At 47.5% G+C, this 21688-nt stretch overlaps 1 protein-coding gene across 12 annotated transcripts in view; it reads left to right on the plus strand.

Annotated features, from left to right (window-relative positions):
- EIPR1 (EARP complex and GARP complex interacting protein 1) overlaps nucleotides 1-21688 on the plus strand; it is a 136364-nt gene that overhangs the window by 80124 nt on the left and 34552 nt on the right. For 6 of the 12 annotated variants that reach the window (XM_070571788.1, XM_070571789.1, XM_070571790.1 and 3 more), the window contains 2 exons: nucleotides 6620-6675; nucleotides 9702-9858. In XM_070571788.1, the coding sequence (XP_070427889.1) occupies nucleotides 6660-6675; nucleotides 9702-9858 (173 nt within the window). In that variant the 5' untranslated portion in view covers nucleotides 6620-6659. The remainder of the gene's footprint in view (nucleotides 1-6619; nucleotides 6676-9701; nucleotides 9859-21688) is intronic. The other 6 variants (XM_070571787.1, XM_070571796.1, XM_070571795.1 and 3 more) reach the window with 1 other exon arrangement.

The following is a 21688-nucleotide window of genomic DNA, read 5'->3' on the forward strand; positions in this document are numbered from 1 at the left end:
TGTGGGCTTGCCAGGGCTGTGAACCCCTGTCCCTGCTGGTGATGGTGGCTGGTGCTGCTGACCCTTCCAGGTTGGTGTTGTGACTGAAAGTGCTGGGTCGATCTGTGTGTGTCTGAAGCCAGGGGCTGCGTTGTTATGCCTTTGTAACGGTAGCACATCAGAAATAGCAGCGCAGTTGGCGTCGTGGGCCTGGTGAAGTCTGTGACAGTCCCTGTCATTCTCCAGGAGCCTTTGGCCTGCCACCCGGGCCTGGCAGTGAGTGTAGTGGGATCTGCCACCCGGGCGGGCGGTGAGTGTAGTGGGATCTGCCACCTGGGCCGGGCGGTGAGTGTAGTGGGATCTGGTGAAGTCAGCAGGCCAGTGCCTTTCAAGACTCTGCTGGCATCCCTGCTCTCCCCTCCCAGCAGTGTGGCTTGCCTTGGCTTGCGATCTTGATAAGGAAGGGGACTTCCAGAGGCTTCCATCTCCTTCGTGTCATCGCTGGCCCTCCTGCCCATGGAGTGGGTGCTGTGTGGGGATCCTGGCAGGGCCTAGTCTGTCCCTTCCATTACACATTCAGGAGTTGGGGAGGTCATCACAGTTGGGACACACTGGCCCACTAGCCCTGCCCTCCGGGAGGCAGGTTTGGGCCACGACTCCAGGTGTGGCTGTGAGACCGGGTGGTGCGTGGAGCTCCCCGGGCTCAGCATCAGCTCTCACAGGTCTGGACTCTGCTCTTTCCCCACAATGCAGCCATCCTAGACCGTGCCTGGGCCCTTTTAGGGGGGGCTGTGAGGAAGACTTACTGTTATTCTTGTGGCGTTGTTATAGGGTCCTTCCCCAGGGGACTCGGGTGCTCCTAAAATCAGGGGGCTTTGAGTCTGAACTAGGTCAGGAACTGACTGAGAGGCCCTGACTCTTCACCGTTGTGACTCAAGGCAGGTTTCCACCCCAGGCCTGAGACGTGCGGGTCACGTAGAGCAGGACTATTGAGTACCTGCCCTGATCTCTTCTCTCTTAACCATCGCCAGAGTACACCTGGGTAGAACGTTCTGACTGGCATCGTTTTCACGCCTGCCTTGTCTCTGGAGGTCGTGGCCGGTCCCCTGCATCCATCCTTGTCACTGCAGTCAGGGAGCCTGTTCTGGCGATGGCATCTCCCCTGCCACCGCCCTCAGAGCTTCTCGGGTGCAGGGGCTCCCTGCACGAGTGCTGGGAGATGAGACGGCAGGCAGGACCTGCTCGGTGAGAGGCCTCTCTCGTCTTTGTTCCCTCTCTGTGGTCAGCCTCGACTTGCTGCACACCAGGCTGTATAATTAGCACCCGATGCTGTCCTGAAGCGTTTGAAAGGCCGGTGTGGAAAAGCACTTTTAGGCACAGCTCTTCGGCTTACTGTTGTGCACACCGAGTTCTCCCCCGTCAGGTGATTGCCAGTGGACTGGATTGCACTTCATTCATCCTGCACAGCCTGTGCCAGACTCAGAGATGGCTGAAGTCTCTAAAAATAGCCCTCGGATTCTGAATGTGCTGTCTGTGTTGCAGTGCCCCCAGAAGCCTCCTCCCCCTCCAGCTGGGGATCAGATTATGTCCCCAGCCAGGGCACTGTTAGCCCCTTAGCGAGCTGACTGGAGCGGCTATTCAGGCTTACAAAGGCTCTAATCTCCTTTGAATTCCTCTAAGCCTTGGACTCAGTAATCCCTTACAGCAGCAGCACGCTCTGCTCTGAGGGTACAGCTGGCAGCCCCGAGGATGCCTCTTCCATTCATTTGCCCCGATTATCTGTTTATCTCATTAAGTGCCTTTAGCTTGTGTGGTAACATGTAAAAAACAGACAGTGGCATCAAATTGGCCTTAAAGACGCAACTTGGTATTTTTTCCTTCAAAGCAGCGGACTGTTATGTGAGTCAAGAGACTTCATTTCATTTCTGACTCCGGTGCTAATGAGCTGTGTGAGCTTGGGGAAGGCAGTTCACCTCACTGGGCCTGTTTCCTCCTTTGTAGGATGAAGGGGTGCGGTTCATTTCGGGTGATGTCTGCGTGCCCTTCTAGCTCGGATGTCCGTGGCTCTGACTCTGCTGGGTGAAGCTGCACTGCGGTTTCTGCTGTTGTCTTGGTTCACTTGGAGGCCACGGGCCCTGCCCTTGCGGGCTCCCGTCATTACACACATTCGGCACAGGCAGTTACCTTACAGGACTGATCTTCAGGATAGCTTTAAAAACAGAGATAAAAGAAGGATGCCTCACTGGTTATTACAGCATTTTCCTTCTAAAGATTGGGTTTTCCTTCGTAAAAGCACCTTAGTTTCTTTGATAGCTGCTGGATGTGCGTTGAATGCTCTGTTGAGATTCATACAGATATGGAAATCCTCAGAGTTTCAGAACCAATTTGCATGTCTCGATGGGTATATTCCTGCATTTCTTATTCAGTACTGTTTACCTTCAATTTCATCTGCTTCTGAAGATTTGGAGGGATTCTGATAATGCCTACCATATTCCTTGGACCTGAAGCGCACTGTTTATTCAGCAAGTTTTGCATCTTTGCACACTTCTAGGTTGGTGATGTTGGCGGGAGCCTCCTCTGTGCACATGGCTCTGACTTCTGGGTCTTCCTCAGGGTGACTTCTAGTGTATATGTTTTTCATTGAGAGACTTTGGACTCACCTTGTACCTACCAAGAAGTCAGAGTAAGTTCTGGAAAGAAAGTTTTATAATCTTTCAGAAAATCCAAATAAATTTTCTGTACGCCAGAAACTCCTTAAAACTTTTTTCCTTTTATTTACCAATTTTTAGAAAAATGTATTGGTTGACTACATTTTGCAAACATACCTGGTGTGGTCTTTGTTTTTGTTACATGAGCTCGTCCGTTGCTGACAGAGATGACGTTTCCATTGCTATGGTCGTTGTTTGTCTGCATGCGACTGCTCGGTGGGGTCCCCCTCTGGCCTCTCTGTCCTTTGGTGCCCCCAGTCGTGTTCAGGGTGTCCTTGTGTGCCCACCCCACAGAGTCTTTGTTCACAGTTTATCCAGGTCGTCCAGGACACGTGCCTTGTGCTTCCCAGTGGTGAGCCAAGGGACTTCTGGAGGCCACGTCCCCTCTGAGCAAACATGGGAGCCAGACGCGTGTCATGGGGACCACACAGCAAAATGTGCATTCATGGGTTCTAGAATGCAGAAATGAAGGGTCTTCTCCAGCCGTCCACCTTGTGCTTTCCTGAGCATTATCCATTTTTGTCCATGGTCAGTGCTCCTGGCTTGTGTCCCCTCTGCCAGCCTCTTTTCTGATTCAGTCCATCTTACTTGCTGACGCCAGATTGTCCAGTCTAAAAGACGACACTCAGCCTTTGTTTCTTTTTTTGCGTTGACTGAATTCTTACTCTCTGCTAGACACTTGTGTCCTCGTTCAAAATTACCAGCCTCCCTCCCCTCCCCACCATGATGCAGAGCAGACTCCACACTCCCCGTGATGCGGGGACGGCAAACCGAAGAGTCGAAAGAAAGATTTCTTGGACTCTCAAGGTCTGGCAGTAGTGCTCTTTTATTTAGAGAATAGTACGGAATATCATGGGGACAGGACCCATGGGCAGTAAAGAGCTGCTGCCCTGAGTTGAGGGTTAGGGCTAAATTTATAAGGCATGGGTACGTGACTTATTTTTACTGGAAAAAGAAAAGATGATATAAAAAGTCATTAAATGATTTCAGTGCAGATGGGGTCTGGTTATTGTGTGGTCGTACGACTTTAGATACGAATCTGGTCATATAGATCGGCATGTAGGTGAGGATGCCCTGGGCTTCTCTCCCTGGGGCAGCCCTAATTCATACCATAAAAATCTACCAGGTCATATAGATCGGCATGTAGGCCAGGTCACCTTGGGCTTCTCTACCTGGGGCAGCCTTAATCCACATCACCCCTCTGGTCTTCAAGACCCTTCCCGGTCTGGTTCTAGGAGGGTTTCAGTCTCATTTCTTATGGCCTCACTTTCTGTATCCCAGACTGAACTCTTGGCCATTCTTTATCCTCCCAGACCTCTGGGCCCTTAATCCTACTTCTGGCATGCCTCTGCGTCCATTTCCATGTGCCCAGATCTTCCTCGGAACTTAGGTTAAATGGTGCCTCTTCCCTACACTCTTTCCTCATAATTCTTTCCCCAAGGGAAGGCACCCCTCTTTGCTTTAGGATTGTACCTGGATCTCTCTTCGGGCACCTGCCAATCCTGACCTCATGTGATTTAACCATCTGATTGGGTTTGCATCCTGTGGGCAGCGTCTGTATCTGACTCAACTTTGTGTGTTTTCATAACCAAATGGAGGCAAGCACACACACAGATGACTATAGTTAGTGCTGGATGATTTTGTAAGTCACTTTATTGCTGCATAACAGACACCCACAGAACCTCAGGGACACACCAGAAGCATTTATTTCTCTCTTACTATCTGTAAGCTGGCTGGAGGTTGGTTGATCTACGCTGGACGTGTCTGGGCTTAGTTCCAAGCTGCAAGTTGGGTCCCTCCTCTGTGGACAGTGGCTGTCCAGGCCATTTTCTCTGCTTGCTTCTCATCTGCTGACATCCCATTGGCAGTGCGAGCAGTAGGGCCTAAACCAGAGCCAAGAATAGGGAAGAAGCATTTCCCCCTGGTGGGAAGGGCTGCAGTCATGTGGCAAAGGGCATGGGTATAGCAGGAGTATGAAGTAAGGAGAGTGGTGCCCTGTTTTTAAGTTTTGAGACTGAGGTTATTTATTGAAAATAAAAGATTATTTCTTAAAACAAATGATAAAATGTGAGTAAAACATGTGTCTAAAGTGCCAGGGAGTGATCGCCCTCATTGTGGGGGGAAACAGTGCTGAGGTGGGTGGGGTGCAGTGGGCTTGCTGGCTGGCCGGGCCGGGAGAGATGGAAGTAGAGGAGGCGGGGTGGGCAGAGAGAGCTGCAGACCCCGATGCAGACAGCACGGAGCCTCCGCTGCCTGCGGAGGCCGCTGTAGCCAGCGTCGCTGTGTCTGCTACGCCTGGCCATTAGCGGGGGTGCCTGGGAGAGCATGGCCTCTGCTTGAAAGGGAGGGGGATCCTGCTGGGCTGGAAGCTGGAGGCTGTCCACTGGCAGCACTGCTTGCAGCTGACCTGCATGTCCTTTCCTGAGGGGAAGTCTGAGGGGCACCTCCATGGCTGCCATAGTCAACCCTCATGCCACTCAGACCTTGTTCTCCTCTCAGTCCCTCCAGGGCCCCAGGGGCCTCTCTTCTTGAGTGGGGACTCACCAGGAGGAGGTGAGTGGCGTGAGCTACAGCCCACTGTTGCAGTTGGCCTTAGGACCACAGCTGGACCCATCATCCCTCTCCTCCACTGTCCTCCCTAAGTCCCCCCTCCCTCAGCTGTCCCCTCTGCTGCTCTCAGTGGTCCTCCTATTAGGGGGCCCCAGCCTGAGCCCTGGTTAACTGTACACACCCTCTGAGGCCCACTCGTGGTTGGGCAACAGAGACAAAAGCTGCTTCAGCGCACACCTGCGTCCTGCATGCTTTCTGCCTTGTCGGGAAGCAGCCTCTTCTCCACCAAGGTGGGGACTCCACTCCCTGCAGTCCCTGGACAAGAGGTGGCCAAGGTGGCAGTTGTCACTTGTGGTTTGAGGGGATCCTTGCTGTGTCCCTGGCAAGGGCACCCTCTTTGGGGATCAGGACCTCCAACCCTGCAGAGCCCAGGATTGGGGACACAGGAAACATAGAGCCCTGGGGGTCCTGGGGAATGATGATAAGTGGGCTCAGTCCTACTCTCACCCCTGACCCCAGGCCCATGTGTTCTCCTGTTGGGGACACAGGACCACGTAGGATGTATCTGGTTCCCAGGGCCATGTGTTCTCCTGTTGGGGACACAGGACCATGTAGGAATATCTGGTTCCTGGCGCCACAGCTGTGAGTGGGGCCTCCACTGAGTTGAGTTTATACCAGCTCACAGTCATTGACCAGGACCCAGTCACTTTCTGCAGAGGCCAGACAGCGAATTAAACAAGGCCCCAGCCCTTCATGCCCTAGACCCTTAAAGTAGGCACGTGTCTCCACTGCTCTTTGACAGGGTGAGGATGGGAGGCCAGTGTCAGAGGCTACCACGTGACCTTCCCACTAACCCCACAGACCACGGACCCAATAGGGGCATTTTGCCACCTGCCATATGTCGGTTCCATTTTACATTCATGGACCATGGAAATGACCACCTGCTGGATCCACAGACCCAGTGGATCTACTGTGACCAGGCTTTGTCCAGGAATTCATTTATTAGCTAGCCCCCAAATGTCCCCACTTTAACAGGGTGTGATGACACTTTAGGTCTCAGACCTTGTGACCATTTATATGTTTCTTTTGTGAAGTGTCTGATTCAGTCTTCTGCCCATTTAAAAAAATTGAGCTATTTGTCTTATTATTAAGTTGTAAGAGTTCTTTAAATATTCTGGATACAAATCGTTTGTTAGACATATGTATTATGAATATTTTCTCCCAGTTTTCCTTCATTTTTTAAACAATGTTTTTCCAAGAGCAGAAGTCTTTAATTTTGATGCAGTTTAGTGTCTTTTGGTGAATAGAAGTTCTTAATTTGAATGAGGCCTATGTTGTCAATCTTCTCCTCTGTGATTAGTGTTTTTTTCTGCCCTGTTTAGGAAATCTTTGCTTCTCCCGAGGTTGTGAGGATATTCTACTATGTATTCTAGAAAAGGTTTGTGTTATTTATCTTTTACACTTTGATCTTCAGTCTATCTGGATTTTTTGAGTGTGTTGTGAGGTAGGATACAAATTCATTTTTTCATATGGATATATAATTTATCCAGCATTTTTTATTGAAAAGACCATCCTTTGTCCACTCTAATGCAGTGGCATTTTCCTTGTAAATCAAGTGACCGTCTTTGTAAGGTCTGTCTGGGCTTCCTTTCCTTTCTCTGGGCTGTTTATCTATTTGTGTACCAGTGCTAAACTGGCACCGGATCTGTAAATCGTCCACTTTTAGTCTTCTTCTTCATGACTCTCTTGCCTATCTGGGCAGTTCACACTTCCATGTAAATTTTACGACTTCAGAAGCAGGTTGTTGATTTCTACCCAAGAGCTTGGTGAACTTTGATCGAGGCTCACGGGCTCTACAGTAGTGAAGCTTCCAGTCCATGAACGTGGTATACCTGTCCATTTATTTAGGTCTGTACTGTCTGTCAGCATGTTTTGCCATGTACAGGTCTTTCACATCTTTAGTTTGAGATATTATTGGATATTTGATTTTTCAATGCTAGTATTGATATTTTTTCAAATTTCATCTTCTAAGTTTTTGTTGGTAATCTACGAATATGCAATTGATTTTTATATATCACCTTTGTGTTTACAATTTTGCTAAATTCTGTTTTATTTCTAATAGTATAGTCTAGATTATCTTAACTTTTCTACACACAGAATCCTTAGCAAGTTATGGTATTTTTATTTCTCCTTTTCTATTCTTATACCTTTGTTTTTTTTTCTTGCCATCCTGAAGTCTTTGGGACCTCTAGTATAATGTTAGCTAGAAGTGGTAATACAAAGCGTGCTTGTCTCCTTCCTCTTCTCAAGGGGAAAGCATTTAATATTTCACCTTTAACTATTACATTTGCTGGGGGAGCAGGCGGTTACATGAAGAGAGCTATTTTCCTGACACCTGAACCAAATTCTCCAAAGAAGGAATTTGTTCAAGGGGAATCTGCCACTAGTTATTTTTTCCGTATAATAGCTATTTTTACTATCCCATACCTTCTGTCATTTTGTGCATTTCATTCATTTTGCAGTAAAGCCACAGTTTAGGTCTCACTTTTGTTAGTTCCATCACTTTTCGGATTAGACATTTCTTTTTTTGTCATTTGGGAAGATCAGTATAACCTGTGCGTCTGTTGGGTAAAAGTTTCCGGCATTCATTTCTTCTTTCCACTCAAAGTTGCCAGTTCTCTCTTTGGTTATTCTCATGTTTTTGAGAGTGCCATTGCCAATCTCAGAGGCTCTGCAAAAAGACTATGTAACTGAAAATTTCAGCAAAAAATTAATTTCTCATGTAGACAGAAGCCATTGTGTGCTACATTTTCATAGTTAAAATGGAAATGTTACATTAAGTGTATATATATGGCACACGTGATTCTTTTTCTTTTAGCCACGGTTCCATATCGTTCAGACCCTACGAGGTGCATGACATGAGCACTGAGATTGGATCCGGAAGTCACGGTTGAATTCCTGATCCTTCCACTTGTTATATAGTCGTGGTGATCACGGTAATAATAATGTTACCTGTGAAGCCAGGAGTTTTGCCCGTGGTCTTTGCTGCCGTATTTCCTGGTTGACTTGTTGGTGTTCAGAATGAAGGACATTGTAGCTAATAAGTGGGGCGTTTTCTAATGCAGCGTCTGGTCCCTTGTTGTTTCTTATTTTGTGTGTAGGAAATAGTACTCACGAGGTGTTCTTTCTTGTTCTACAATTCTTTTTATCTTAACGTTGAAAACTGTTCATTGTTTTATCGTCATTTATTAATGCCGTGTTTAAAAGGAGAAGATGTTTATTAGCACATATGCAGTTTGGAACTAACTGGAAAGCAAACTTGAAAGCATTTAGATTTAGGAATTTATGATTCAGTTTTTATCACCTAATATTAAATCTGATTTTTGTGTCTTCTTTGTCTTTTTGTCTTATTGAAAAGTTTTCTAGACGGACAGAGACCCAGAGCCTGGCCCGTTCCCTGGAAACAAGTGACCCCAGGCTTTCTCATCTAAGTTTGGTCTCTTTATCCATGAAGTGGCTTTTCAGGGTGCTCTAAGAATGCACATATTCCCAGAACATCTTAAAAATCAAGAGTATCAGGACTCTGAGGGGCTACTGGGCAGCCACCAGCAGGAGCGTGCAAGGATACTGATGTTTGGAGGAGACGCTGTGCCTGTGTGGCTGGTGGAGCAGTGCAAAGTGTCACACTGGGCACTGGGCTACTCTCTGCCAGGCAAGGCAGGGCGCGGCCAGACCGCCATGCGTGCTCAGCCTGCGGGGCCTTGTAGACTCACCACCTTGGACACTGTTTCCAAAGGGAGTGCTGCTCAGGGTGCTTATTAGTACCTGTGTACGATGCTCTCACAGAACCGTAAGGAAAAATCTGTTCAGTGCCAACCTTAGACTGACCCGAGCTGCATTTGTGGTGACTACAGTCATGCGTCACGTAACGACAGGGACGCGTTCTGAGAAAGGCGTTGTTAGGTTATTTCATCATAGTGTGAACAGCATATTTTGTACTTACACAAGCCTAGATGGCATAGCCTACTGCACACCTAGGCTGTGTGGGACCAATCTTATGGGACCACAGTCGTGTATGTGGTCCGTCGTTGACCGGAAAGTTGTTAGCGGCGCATGACTGTATATCTTTAGTGCACCCCTTCTCCCATTTTGCTGGCTGTTTTGAAAAACAGTTGAAGAAGAATGAAAGGAAATCGATTTTGAGGAAATTAAATTTTCTTCTGAAACAGAAAGATGGTTTCAAACAAGGAAGCAGCAGGTTAAGCGGTCGCTGACTGTGAGCAGTGCATGTTCTGCTGGCTGACCCCGGGCCCATGGCCCTCTCTCTGCTCTCTCTGCTCCCCGCGATGTTAGATATTTTACAGAGCAGATGTGCCCTGCCTCTGGATCCGGGTGGGTGTTGGTGCGCTGTCTGCGGAATGTGCCACACACCATGCTCTGTTGACATTATCCTCTGTTGCTTAGCTTCAGACAGCAAAGTCCTGACGTGTGCGGCTGTGTGGAGGATGCCGAAGGAATTGGAACCAGGCAGCCACGAGTCCCCTGACGATTCATCCAGCACTGCGCATACCCTGGAGCTGCTCTGTCACCTTGACAACACAGCCCACGGCAGCATGGCCTGGTAGGCTTCTGCATATTTCATACACCCAGCACGAGCCTGAAGGTTAGACAGTGTGGAGTTGTGCAGATTCACACTGCAGAAGCCGTGGTGCACACTGAAACCTCTCCTTTCTTTTAAAATGGTGGTATAAATTGCTTGCTTGCTTGCTTTTCTTTGTAGTCCCAGTTGTTTTCTAGATTCGCCACATTTACAGAAACCCTGCTGCATATATAGTGAAGGGCCTGCGTCCGTTTTCCTTTTCTTCCAGAGTCAGTGTTGCGCCAGTCCCTGCCAGGATGACAGCAGGCGGGCCCTGTGCGGCACTGCTGTGTCAGGTTGCTTCTTAGCTTGTAAAGACACTGTGACTTCAGGCTGGAAGCTTATAATTCTTCTTCTGTGGACTAAATATGGATGCACTGTGCATGCGTGCTGCTGTCCCCAGTCCTGCCATGTCTTCATCTTGTATTTATTTCCCCCAAATGTCACGTGCAGTATCGAGGGCAGAGAGATGCCACCACCATTCATTAGGGCTCCCTGGCCAGTCGCTGCCTGTGTGTTGTGATGGAGGGTTTGCTGTACCCACTGTGGTACCCAGGGACCCTCCTCAGAACGCTCACAGCTCATCTCTCAAGTCATTGAAGCCTCAGCAAATTCAAGAAGCCGTGCTTTCTAGAAGGGACTGTGGAAACATAATGTTGTTATGGGTGTTTACAAATACAACAGTGATTATTGTTTCATTTAATACAGTAACACTTCTCTGTGTGTGTGCATGAGAAAGCCACATCTCCTCTACAGTCAATTCTGTCATAGTCAGCTCTACCAATTAAATAAATTTAATCCAACAGATACTTATTAAGCACCTGCTACTCACACCTGCCAGGCTCCAGGGACGCCAAGGTGACAGGTCGGGGGACCCGGCCTCAAGGAGTCGTGATCTCTTGTGGGAGACCCATGGTGTAAACATCTAACCGAGACACAGGGTAGGCTGTGCATTCACTGAAATCATTATGAACTGTGTGCTGCAGGCCCCCTGAGGAAGGAGTAATTAATTTTTACTAGAGGAATTGAAGAGGGATTCACTTAGGAGGTGACATTTGGAGCTGGGACTGATGCCAGTTTCCGTCACCAGCTGTGGGTCTTGAGTAATGGAGGAGAGCAGAGCCGCAGGCCCACGTGGTTCGTGGCTCTGGAAGGCCTTTTGTGTATTAGTTTGTAGTAGGTGTGTGCTCGTGATTGTCAGACTGCCGCTAGGGCAGTGGTGAGTTCTCCTTGCCCACGTGTCAGGCACCGTCCTGCAGAGTAAGGGCACGCAGATGAAGAGTCCTACAGTCCCTGGGTGGGGTTGTCTGGACCCTCTGAGTGCAGAGCATGTCCCTGCAAATGACATGACACTATTAAGAGTTCCACGTTTCAAACAGTAACGTCATTTCCTAGCAAACATTTGCACGTGTATGTGTCTGGGTGCAAGAGCATGTGTGTGCATGTGTGCACACATGTGCATGTATGTGTGTGTGTGTGTTCCAGGACATGCAGTGGCACTAGGGGAGCAAGCGAGTAAGGCACAGTTCAGGCGTGCATCATTTTGGGAAGGTTGATGTATACGGATGGTGTCCATGCCTTTGGCGATTACAGAAGTAGGCTAAGCTCAGAGGAGGGAACTCTCTGCATGAACGCAAAGCTACAGGAGGGGCTGTTGGTCTGCTTGCCCAACTGCCCACTTAGGTTCAAATACTCCATCAAATGTGCCTTCAGAAAAGCAAGCCATGCCTGTCCATGTGTGTTTCAGGGAAATGAATGTCAGAGGGAAATGTTACGTCTGATCATATCCTTGTGTCACACACCTATGAACTTGTTAGGAAGTAATTGTTGATATTTAAACCATCCAAATTAAACTGTCCTCAAATTCACCTTGGAATGCTGTTTTTCTGGAATTGCTGCCATTGTTCAAAGTGTTATAACACTGTGTAAATTTCAGATGCACATCATATTTCAGTTTCTGCAATAGACTGCATCCTGTTCACCACAAATACTCTAGTTTCTTTATTAATCACCATACATATGTGCCCCTTAACCCCTTTTTCCCTCCCTCCACCCCTACCCCTCTGGTAACTACCAATCTGTTCTCTGTGTCTATGTTTGTTTGTTTATATTCCACATGTGAGTGAACTCATATGGTATTTGTCTTTTTTCCATCTGATTTATTTTGCTTAGCGTAATACCCTCAGAGTCTATCCGTGTTGTCACAAATGGCAGGATTTTTTTTTTTTTATGGCTGAGTACCATTCCATTGTATGCATATATACCACATCTTTATCCATTCATCATTGATAGGCAGTTGAGTTGCTTCCATGTCTTGGCTATTGTGGATGATGCTGTGATGAACATCGGGGTGCATGTATCTTTTTGAATTGTTGATTTCATGTTCTTTGGATAAGTACCCAGAAGTAGAGTATCTCTGGGTAGTTCTATATTTACTTTTTTGGGAAATCTCCATACTGTTTTCCATAGAGGCTGCACCAGTTTGCATTCCCACCAGCAGTATATGGGGGTTCCCTTTTCTCCACATCCTCTCCAACACTTGTTATTTCTTGTTTAGTTAATTATAGCCATTCTGATGGGCGTGAGGTGATATCTCATTCTAGTTTTGATTTGTATTTTACTGATAATTAGTGATGTTGAACATCTTTTCATGTGCCTGTTGGCCATCTGTAAATCTTCTTTGGAAAAATGTTTGCTCACATCCTCTGCCCATTTTTTGATTGGGTTGTTTGTTTTTTTGTTGATGAGTTGTATGTATTCTTTATATATTTTGGAAATTAACTTCTTATCAGATAGATGATTTGCAAATATTTTCTCCCAGTTGGTGGATTGTTTTTTCATTTTGTTGATGGTTCCCTTTGCCTTACAGAAGCTTTGTAGACTGATGTAGTCCCGTTTGTTTATTTTTTCTTTCTGTTATTCCTGAAAAGGAGATAATGTTGCACAGTTGTCATGATGGTTCCATGGCAGGATCTCTGTGGTACTTACCATATTAGTTAGGATACATAATAAAAATAAGGCAGCAAAGGGGTGGGTGTGACATACCTCTCAGCCCCTTGTTGGCCTAATTCTCTCAGTTCTACACTGTGGGGATGCAGGTCCCTGGCTGAGTTAGAGGGGCCTTCCATGCCCACGCCACCTAGCTCCTGTGATGATGAAAGAGCTGTCCGTGTCTTGGCTCAGTGTCACTTCTTATTCTCTCTAAATAATCACTGCTCCACCCCACCCACGCCTTCCTGTCATTTTACCCAATTTTATCTCTCTTAATGGTAGTTATCACTGCCTGACCCTCCACTCTCTGCTTTCATGCTCTCTTTCTCTGTAGGTTGATTTCCTGGGGCAGATGCCTTGTCAGTTTACAGGCTGCATCCTCAGCACCAAGGACAGTGCCTGGCACACAGCAGGCACTTGTGTGTTTGAGAGAGACAAGGAATGAACTGCAGCCACAGTAATGATATTGAGCCGTGACTATGGGTTCATTCTGAGGATTTACATGCCTCTCCTTGTTTATTTCCCACAATGACCCTATAAAGTATGGATTGTTGCCGATAAGGTACCTGCAGTCCAGAGAGAGAAAAGAGAATGCATCCAGGGTTAGTTCCTCCTCGATGGTGTAATTGGGATTCATAGCCGGGCGGTCTGACCCTAGAACCCCACACATGCCCCCAGAATTACCTCCCTTCCGAATAAGCAAAAGGACCCATTTGTAGTCATCACACTCTGATTTGGGAGTATAAACACATATTCATCAGAATACGTTTTAAGAATGTTCACACATCTCCTAGCGAGTTCTTTCTGGATGATATAAATAAATTGTGCTTTTTTAGGAGAATTCCTCATTTTTCAGATAACAAAGCCACCTTCTGTTCTAGCATCCTCTCTCCTCTCCACTCTTGGTTTGCTCCTTGGGGCAGTGTGTGGTGACTGTGGAAGAAAAGGTGGGCCTGGGCCCTGCCCGCAGATCTGTAGCTTGTTCTCGCTGTCCCTTTGGGCGAGTCATGTCTGTTTGGGCCTTGTTTTCTCATGTGTGAGATGGGGGTGATGGTGGGGGATCTCAGATGTTCTTTCCAGCTCTAAATTCATTAGATGCAGGGCCTCTCTTTCGTACTTGCTTAGTGCCACATACCTTTTTCCTTAATAAACCATGTAATAACTCGTGACCCTCTGTGTGCTGTGCCTGAGCACTGAAGTGAGTGGCACCACTGCTCTGCCCAGGCAGCACCTCACCTGGGACATTGCCATGTGGCATCATTCAGATGAGGCCTCCTGGGGTGACATCCCTTCAGCCACGGCTGGATGCATGGGCATTGGACTGACCTTGGGGATGCTTTTACCAAATTGTGGTGTTTCAGCCATTTTCAGTGTGTCCATCCCATCGTATTTCAGGTTATATCTGTTAGCTGCCTTAAATTCTTTCTGGAATAAGATGAGATCTAGATGAGTAAGTAAAATTAATAAAATTCTACCTTATTTTGTTAAAGAAGCTGAGGTAAAAGGGGGAGAAGAGTTAATCCCATGTCACACACGTAGCTGACACTTTTGCTTCTCAGGAGTGAGTGAGGAAGGACTCTGAAGAGCCTTCTACAGCTCTCCCTTTTGCACTGTGTGGTCATTCTGTAAAGGAGTAGGCTTCTCCGTGGGTCGGTGATTAGCCTGACAGGTAATGCGTTTTACCAACATATGTGGTATGTGCATCGATAGTGAGCAGGGGGCTGCAGGCCCACCAGATTCTCTGCTGCCCCCTGGCACTGCACGTACTGTCTCCTCTGCATACCAGCGGCTTTGGGAGCCCTGATAAAGGAGAAGTTTCTAGGAAGTCTACAGAGGAGGGAGGAAGGAGGCAGTGATTCTCTGAGAGTGCCGTTCTCTTGTGTCAGCTCACCGTGAGGCTGTGAGGTCGAGTCTCCGCAGTGCACCCTCATCGCTGTTGGCTCCAGGGCTGATTAGCCGCAACAGGGTAATTTTATGGTTCTCCATCGCCCTTTGATGATGAAGAGGCTTTCCAGCTGTTAAAGAGTGATGCACCTTAGCTGAGGATTAATGCTCCCTGCCAGCAAGTGGAAGCAAAGTCAAAATAATAGAAACTCCAGTATATTCTTGGTGTGCTCCATTGCCCAAGTGGTGCATCGAGAGTAGTCACACGAACTGCTGTGTTTCATGGATGATGGAAATCTCCTTTAAAGAAGTTACGAAAATGAGACTTTCAAGGGATGGAAACAAATTTAACAACAGTTAGCTGCAGCCTCCTCCCCGCTCACACCGCCACCACCCAGAGTGTGGAGGAGCCCGTGGTGGGCTGGGGTTAGCTCCATTGCAGCCTCCTCCCCGCTCACACCGCCACCACCCAGAGTGTGGAGGAGTCCGTGGTGGGATGGGGTTAGCCCCACTGCAGCCTCCTCCCCGCTCACACCGCCACCACCCAGAGTGTGGAGGAGTCCGTGATGGGCTGGGGTTAGCCCCACTGCAGCCTCCTCCCCGCTCACACCGCCACCACCCAGAGTGTGGAGGAGTCCATGATGGGCTGGGGTTAGCTCCATTGCAGCCTCCTCCCCGCTCACAGTGCCACCACCCAGAGTGTGGAGGAGCCCGTGATGGGCTGGGGTTAGCCCCACTGCAGCCTCCTCCCCGCTCACAGTGCCACCACCCAGAGTGTGGAGGAGTCTGTGGTGGGATGGGGTTAGCTCCGTTGCAGCCTCCTCCCCGCTCACACCGCCACCACCCAGAGTGTGGAGGAGTCTGTGGTGGGATGGGGTTAGCTCCGTTGCAGCCTCCTCCCCGCTCACACCACCACCCAGAGTGTGGAGGAGCCCGTGGTGGGCTGGGGTTAGCCCCACTGCATTGGACACACTGAGTATTTCTCTAATGGCGTTCCAAATGCCCATGACACTTGCACACAGTGGCCGGCTGACCTTGCTTCCTAAGCCAGCTCTTGAGGGGAAAGCTCTTTGTTGTAGGTAGAGATAAATATCAAACTGAAATGCCAGGCAGGCTGAGGTATTTAGGGATACTTGGGAAAGTGGGTGTACCTGCTAAGATTATGATTAGAAGAAAGGAAACGGCATAGACTGCGGTGCTGAGACTGGAGAGGAAGTGAAAGAAGAGCAGTGAGTGTGGGTCCACCAAATACTTGAGGTCTTTTGTCCAGGAAAAAAAAGGGTTTGGCCTCATGTCTCTTTTTGTCTTCCTCCTTTTTAGTTCAGTAGGATAGAACAGTGGAAATTGACTTAGGTGAATGTTACAGAGTAAATTCATAGTTATCCTTGACATCTTGCGAAAGTTATCTTTGAGGATAATTAAGAAAATATGTTTGAAGTTTTCAGCGATCCTTTGATACGATTCTACTGTTAATGATGGTAGACAATTCTCAGTGATTATGAAGCATCATCACTGAAGATTTATCAAACTTTATCAGGTTCGTGGATGTGCTCTTTGCTTTCAACCCAGCCCAGATGTACGGTTTTTAAAACTGCACCCAGCAGCGGCTTCCCTGGGTCCTAGCTCACCACTGAAGTTGTCCGTTAGCTTTAAAGAAGCCCAGAAGGATGCCTAACATCCCTTCTTTTGTGTAGGAAAGAAACAATCTTCTGGTATTATAGGATAATATTAAAATGTCTTCTTCGTTCAAGTTTGTTTAAAGTCTCCATTGTAAAATGGGGAGTGGTTGTCAGAGTCTCCCTTGCCCTATGTAAATGTTATTAAATTAAGTTAGAAAGGGTGATGATGGGAAAAAAGTAAAATGCAATATGCAGATATGACTTACTCTAGGAAGATTCAGATACGAAAATCTGAACGTACGGTGCAGAAAGTGTAGATAGTCATTTATGTTACAGGAGAAATTCATATCTTTTCTAAGATTTTAGTCCACCTTTCCTTTAAATAATATGGTTGAAAGTATGTTTCATTCAATCCTCTTATGAACCAAATGGGTGTTTCCCGGAACATGTTGGACAGAGAGACATACCAGCGTATCCAATGGAAGAGTTTAGGAGAATTTGTTTTGTAAGGTTTTATTTGTGATTATTTAAACTTGAGGTTTAAATAATTTTAAAAGTTTAAACTTGAAGGTGTACTAACTGCATGTATGAGAATTTTTGACTATAGTTGATTTTTCTTCTTTTGTTTAAAAACCAAGGGGTGGGGAGGAGGAGAAGAAGAGGAAAGCCCCAACTTCTATTCAGGATTTTATTTCAAAAGATATTCTGGTTTCAAGCTCTCTCTGAGTTGCCAGGAAGACCCAGGGAGCAGAAGGTTGCACTTGCTGAACTGGCTGAGGAGAGGGGTGCAGAGCTTGTGCGCAATCAGCCTGCTCTCCTCCATGGGTCAGGATGACGTCTGCCTTGAGGAGGAGCGGCTGGGACCTCTGGACTAGGGCTGGCACAAATTTATCATTCAGAGGACCCAAATTCATCATTGGGGTCCCAGCTCTGCCTTGGCTGTCTCTAGAGCTGGAGGACAGGACAGTGGTGGCTCTGGCACGGAGCTGTGCTCCAGGGGTTGGCCGGTACAGGTGTGTCCCTCACCACCCACATCTGCCCCAAGATTGCGATAGATGCCCGACCCTCCAGCATTTCCCACCGGAGGGAAGCTTCTGAGGAGTAGAGGTCTCGGTGGTGAGTGCCATTGTGTTTCTACTCTATGAGCGGGTCTCTTTCCACTTCTGCATTCCAGGTGTCACAGTGCTTGTTTCTATGGAGCTGTGCACATACACCACAGAGCGTTCCCTTAGCCTGTTAACTACTGATGTTAGCCTCCCCCCAAAAGAAAAAAATACCTTTCCCCTCATGTCCAGCCTGAATCTGCCCTGTGCTGTTTGTCTGACTGTAAATAGAGTCATTTGGTTGATGGAGCTGCAAGTTTGTGCAGGTGGGAGATGTCAGAATAAACACAGACTTTTAATAACTAAGTCACCGAGGGCCAAAAGTTGCAGAGACTCATCTCAGAAAGGGGTACTAGGCAGCACATAGCGCAGTTGTCGCTGGAAATCTTCCACATGGCACAGCCACCAAGAACTTTTACATCCACAGATTTGATCAGTATGCTTCTTGATGTAATGGTGGAACTCGTAAAGTCTTTTTTTCGTAATCTATGTGGCACTCGTGAGAGGCTATCCTGCGTTCTATTGTGAATTTTCAAGCAAGAAGAAATGAACTAGATTGCCATATCTGTATGTTTTAAGAGAGGGAGATAATAAGCTGGGGAAATAATTTGTTACATTCTTTCTTTAGATGGTTTTCAAAATTTGACTGGTAACCAGGGACTTAATCACCAATGACTTAATAGATATGTTTCTTCCTTAAGGTTTTCCCTTTTTCAGTAAAATAGTAAACTTGATGAGTTTTAGAATGGAATTGGAGCGAATCCTCTCAACATGAGCATTTATTTCTTTTGTACTGAAATGTTTATTTTCAAGCAGCTGCCTCGTGTGTGTCATGTTGTGGTGGTTTCCATCGTTGTAGGAGTTGTACCACCCTGTTGGTGGAATCAAGGCACCCCCATTCATACCCTACAAGGCTGTGGGCAATAGATAAGATGGGCAGATTGTGTGAATTTAAATTAGTTCCACATTGAGGTTGTTTTAAGAATTCCTAGTGTCCGTCGAGCCGTCCTCGCCCCAGGTGCCAGAATCCAGAGTGTGAATCCTTCATTGTGGAGTCATTTAACTGAAGACAAGAAGTAGGTATTTTGTTTGATCAGCGTGAAACCTGCCAAATTAGAACATCGTTCCTGCTATTACGGGCCTCAAAGAAGTTTAGATTTTTTATTCGGGTTTATTTACAGAGTCGTCCCTTTTCTTAGATTTTTGTCTCAGTGATTATGAAGGAACATAGCACACTTATATTAGCTATAGCTGCTTGGTCTTGACTTGTTAATATAATTTTATGTCCTCCAAATTCACTGGTGGAGTGTGAGAAAGCAGAAAAGTGGATGATTTTTATGAACAAAGAAATAAACTTAGTTTAGAGTAGCAGTATGGCAGAATTCTAGGTTATTTTCTTGTGTTGATAGCACTAGTTCCATGGTGATGATCCATGATAAAATGGAATTTCTCCTTTTATTGCACTTTGCATACTCCAGTTATTCCAAGGTCTGTTACAGACGCTTGTGGTTGTAGGATTGCTACCATAAAGTAACGGGTTATTTTCAGATGTGTCACTGTGGATAGATGATGAGATACCAGGGAACTTGCCCTCTCCACAGTAGCTTTCCTCACTGATGGGGCCCCATCCACAGTAGCTTTCCTCACTGACAGGCCCCCATCCACAGCAGCTTTCCTCACCGACAGGCCCCCATCCACAGTAGCTTTCCTCACCGACAGGCCCCATCCACAGTAGCTTTCCTCATCGACGGGGCCCCATCCACAGTAGCTTTCCTCACCATCGGGTCCCCATCCACAGTAGCTTTCCTCATCGACGGGTCCCCATCCACAGTAGCTTTCCTCACCGATGGGTCCCCATCCACAGTAGCTTTCCTCACTGACAGGCCCCCATCCACAGTAGCTTTCCTCACTGACGGGCCCCCATCCACGGTAGCTTTCCTCACTGACTGGGCCCCCATCCACGGTAGCTTTCCTCGCTGATGGGGCCCCCATGCATGGTAGCTTTCCTCGCTGACGGGGCCCCCACGCAGTATGCAGTCTCGTTTACAGACAGTCTGCTTGAGCGCCTTAGAATGCTTCTCCTCAGGAGGGAGCTTTGTTCAGTGTTTGGTTTTACACCACCCTAGAGAAAACAAAAGACTTGGTTTGTTTATCGAAGCATCTTACATGAACATAAGTTACAGGACAAAAGGCAAGTGTATGAAAGGAATAAGGTGAGAGAACTAGAGCTGGGAAGCCAAGGGTAGGTTGACAGACAGGAAGGCGTGCCCGAGGCTGGCACGGGGACTGGGGTATGGAGCAAATCAGGAGCGAAAGGGGTGTGGTGGTAATCTTGCTGGCCTGTCCAGCAGATCAGGACATGCAGTCACCTCGCGTAATGGCCAAAAAAGTACACTTGGGCATTCTGGTTTTACTTGTAGATCCTCTAATCCTATTTTTTCTTTGATGGCAGCTTTTATCCACTCTTCTTTGTTTGTACGTGTGGGGTTTTGTTTGCTCTTCTTATAGTTTTTAATAGTGAGCTGGCCAGACTCACCTGTGGTGTTGGGTTTGGAAGATTCGTGTCCTGATCAGAGCCTTCACCAGAAGTAGGCAGATGCTGGACCCCATGGCTTGTCTTCTTATCACATCTCTCATCGCTCTGTAGTGGGAAGTGAGAGTGTGAGGCGGACGTGTGCAGATGCTGGACCTCATGGCTCGTCTTCTTGTAGCATCTCTCATCGCTCTGTAGCGGGAAGTGAGGGTGTGAGGCAGACATGTGTGGATGCTGGACCCCATTGCTCGTCTTCTTGTAGCATCTCTCATTGCTCTGTAGTGGGAAGTGAGGGTGTGAGGTGGCGGTGAGAGACTAGACTGTGTCTCTCACTTGGAAACAGTGTGTTTTGTGTGCTGTCTGTGTTGGTTTTTGTCTTTTCCTTTTAGAACCTCTCCAAACTCTCCTTCGGTGCTCTGCCCGCATCCTAAACCTAGTTGAGACTGACCGCAGAGGGAAACAGCCGTGGACTTTGTCATCATGCGAGGATGCCTGGCGGCCTTCTCCTTCATCTGGTGTTTCTCAAGGCAAGCTAACAGACTGTTAGAGACAGGTTAATCTAAGTTTTCTGAGGTACCTAGTATTTCCTCCTCTTTTTTGCTTTAGGACTCTCTGGGTCATCTAATAAATATGGGAAGATTAACTCTTGCAACGTGTAAAAGGCGAGTTTGTTCCTTTTGTCTGTAAATGCATATAAATCAGAGATTACAAATTTAAATCACCTTGGAAATAAATAGCAAATATTTAAAGACATGCCTTAGTTCATGTCTTGAAGTTATTCAGTCAACTTTCCAAATGGAGCATTTCCTCTGAGAAGAAGAAAATTCTTCATAGCACCTTCCTCATGGCACAGAGAACGCTGAGCATGAAGGCTCGACTCTCGGGCACGTGTGGCATTAGGTTCCAGATAAAGGCTTCAGCTCCAGCTCACCTGGTATCATTGTTTGTGTGTGCGTGTGTCATTTGGAACCAGTGAAGCGAGCTTTACAGTAAACTGGCACCTTCCCGACTTGTCCTCATCTGTTCCTTTGTCAGCTTATTTTGAAGCTTGGCTTAAGGTCCCTCCTCTGGGGTTTGCCTCAGTCTCTGACGCTCACCCTGTCCCACGTGCCCGCCAGGGAGCAGCACCGTGCCCTGAGCAAGGCTGTCCTGCCCAGGGTGGGAGGAGGAGGCCAACGCTGCCGCACCCCAGGGCCAGCGTCTGATCAGATGCTCTCTCGGCCGGCCATGTAGGGACCTAACGTCCCTGGGACTAAGATGGCAAGAGACAGAGAGAGAATGAGAACATGAGGCAGGTTTCCCATTTTGTGTGTTAACCTTAAAAACAATCCGGAGCGAGAAACCTCATCCGCAGGCCCTGGGGTACCGGGTTCTGGAGCCGAATCTCTGGCGCATGTGGCAGTAAGTCCTGAGTTCTGGAATGTTGTCAGACCTCTGGGGGGAAGTCCTGTAAGGCCTGGTAACTTGGATGGAAGTTCACCAGAGGAAAACCCAGTGCTACAGAAAGGAATGCTGCCGATCCCGGAGCCAAGCTGCTGGTGTGAAGTGGGTAGGACGCAAAACCTGAGGAGGTCTTGATGCCTTTCAGAGCAGATAGAGTCGAGTTTCTGACTTCTCCTGGAGGGTTTGTTTATTAAAATAAAATCTCCATGGAATTCTTTTGGTGCATGTTAAGGTGGAAA

This window comes from Equus przewalskii, chromosome 14 (genome assembly GCF_037783145.1).
Source record: "Equus przewalskii isolate Varuska chromosome 14, EquPr2, whole genome shotgun sequence".
Classification (NCBI taxonomy): domain Eukaryota; kingdom Metazoa; phylum Chordata; class Mammalia; order Perissodactyla; family Equidae; genus Equus; species Equus przewalskii.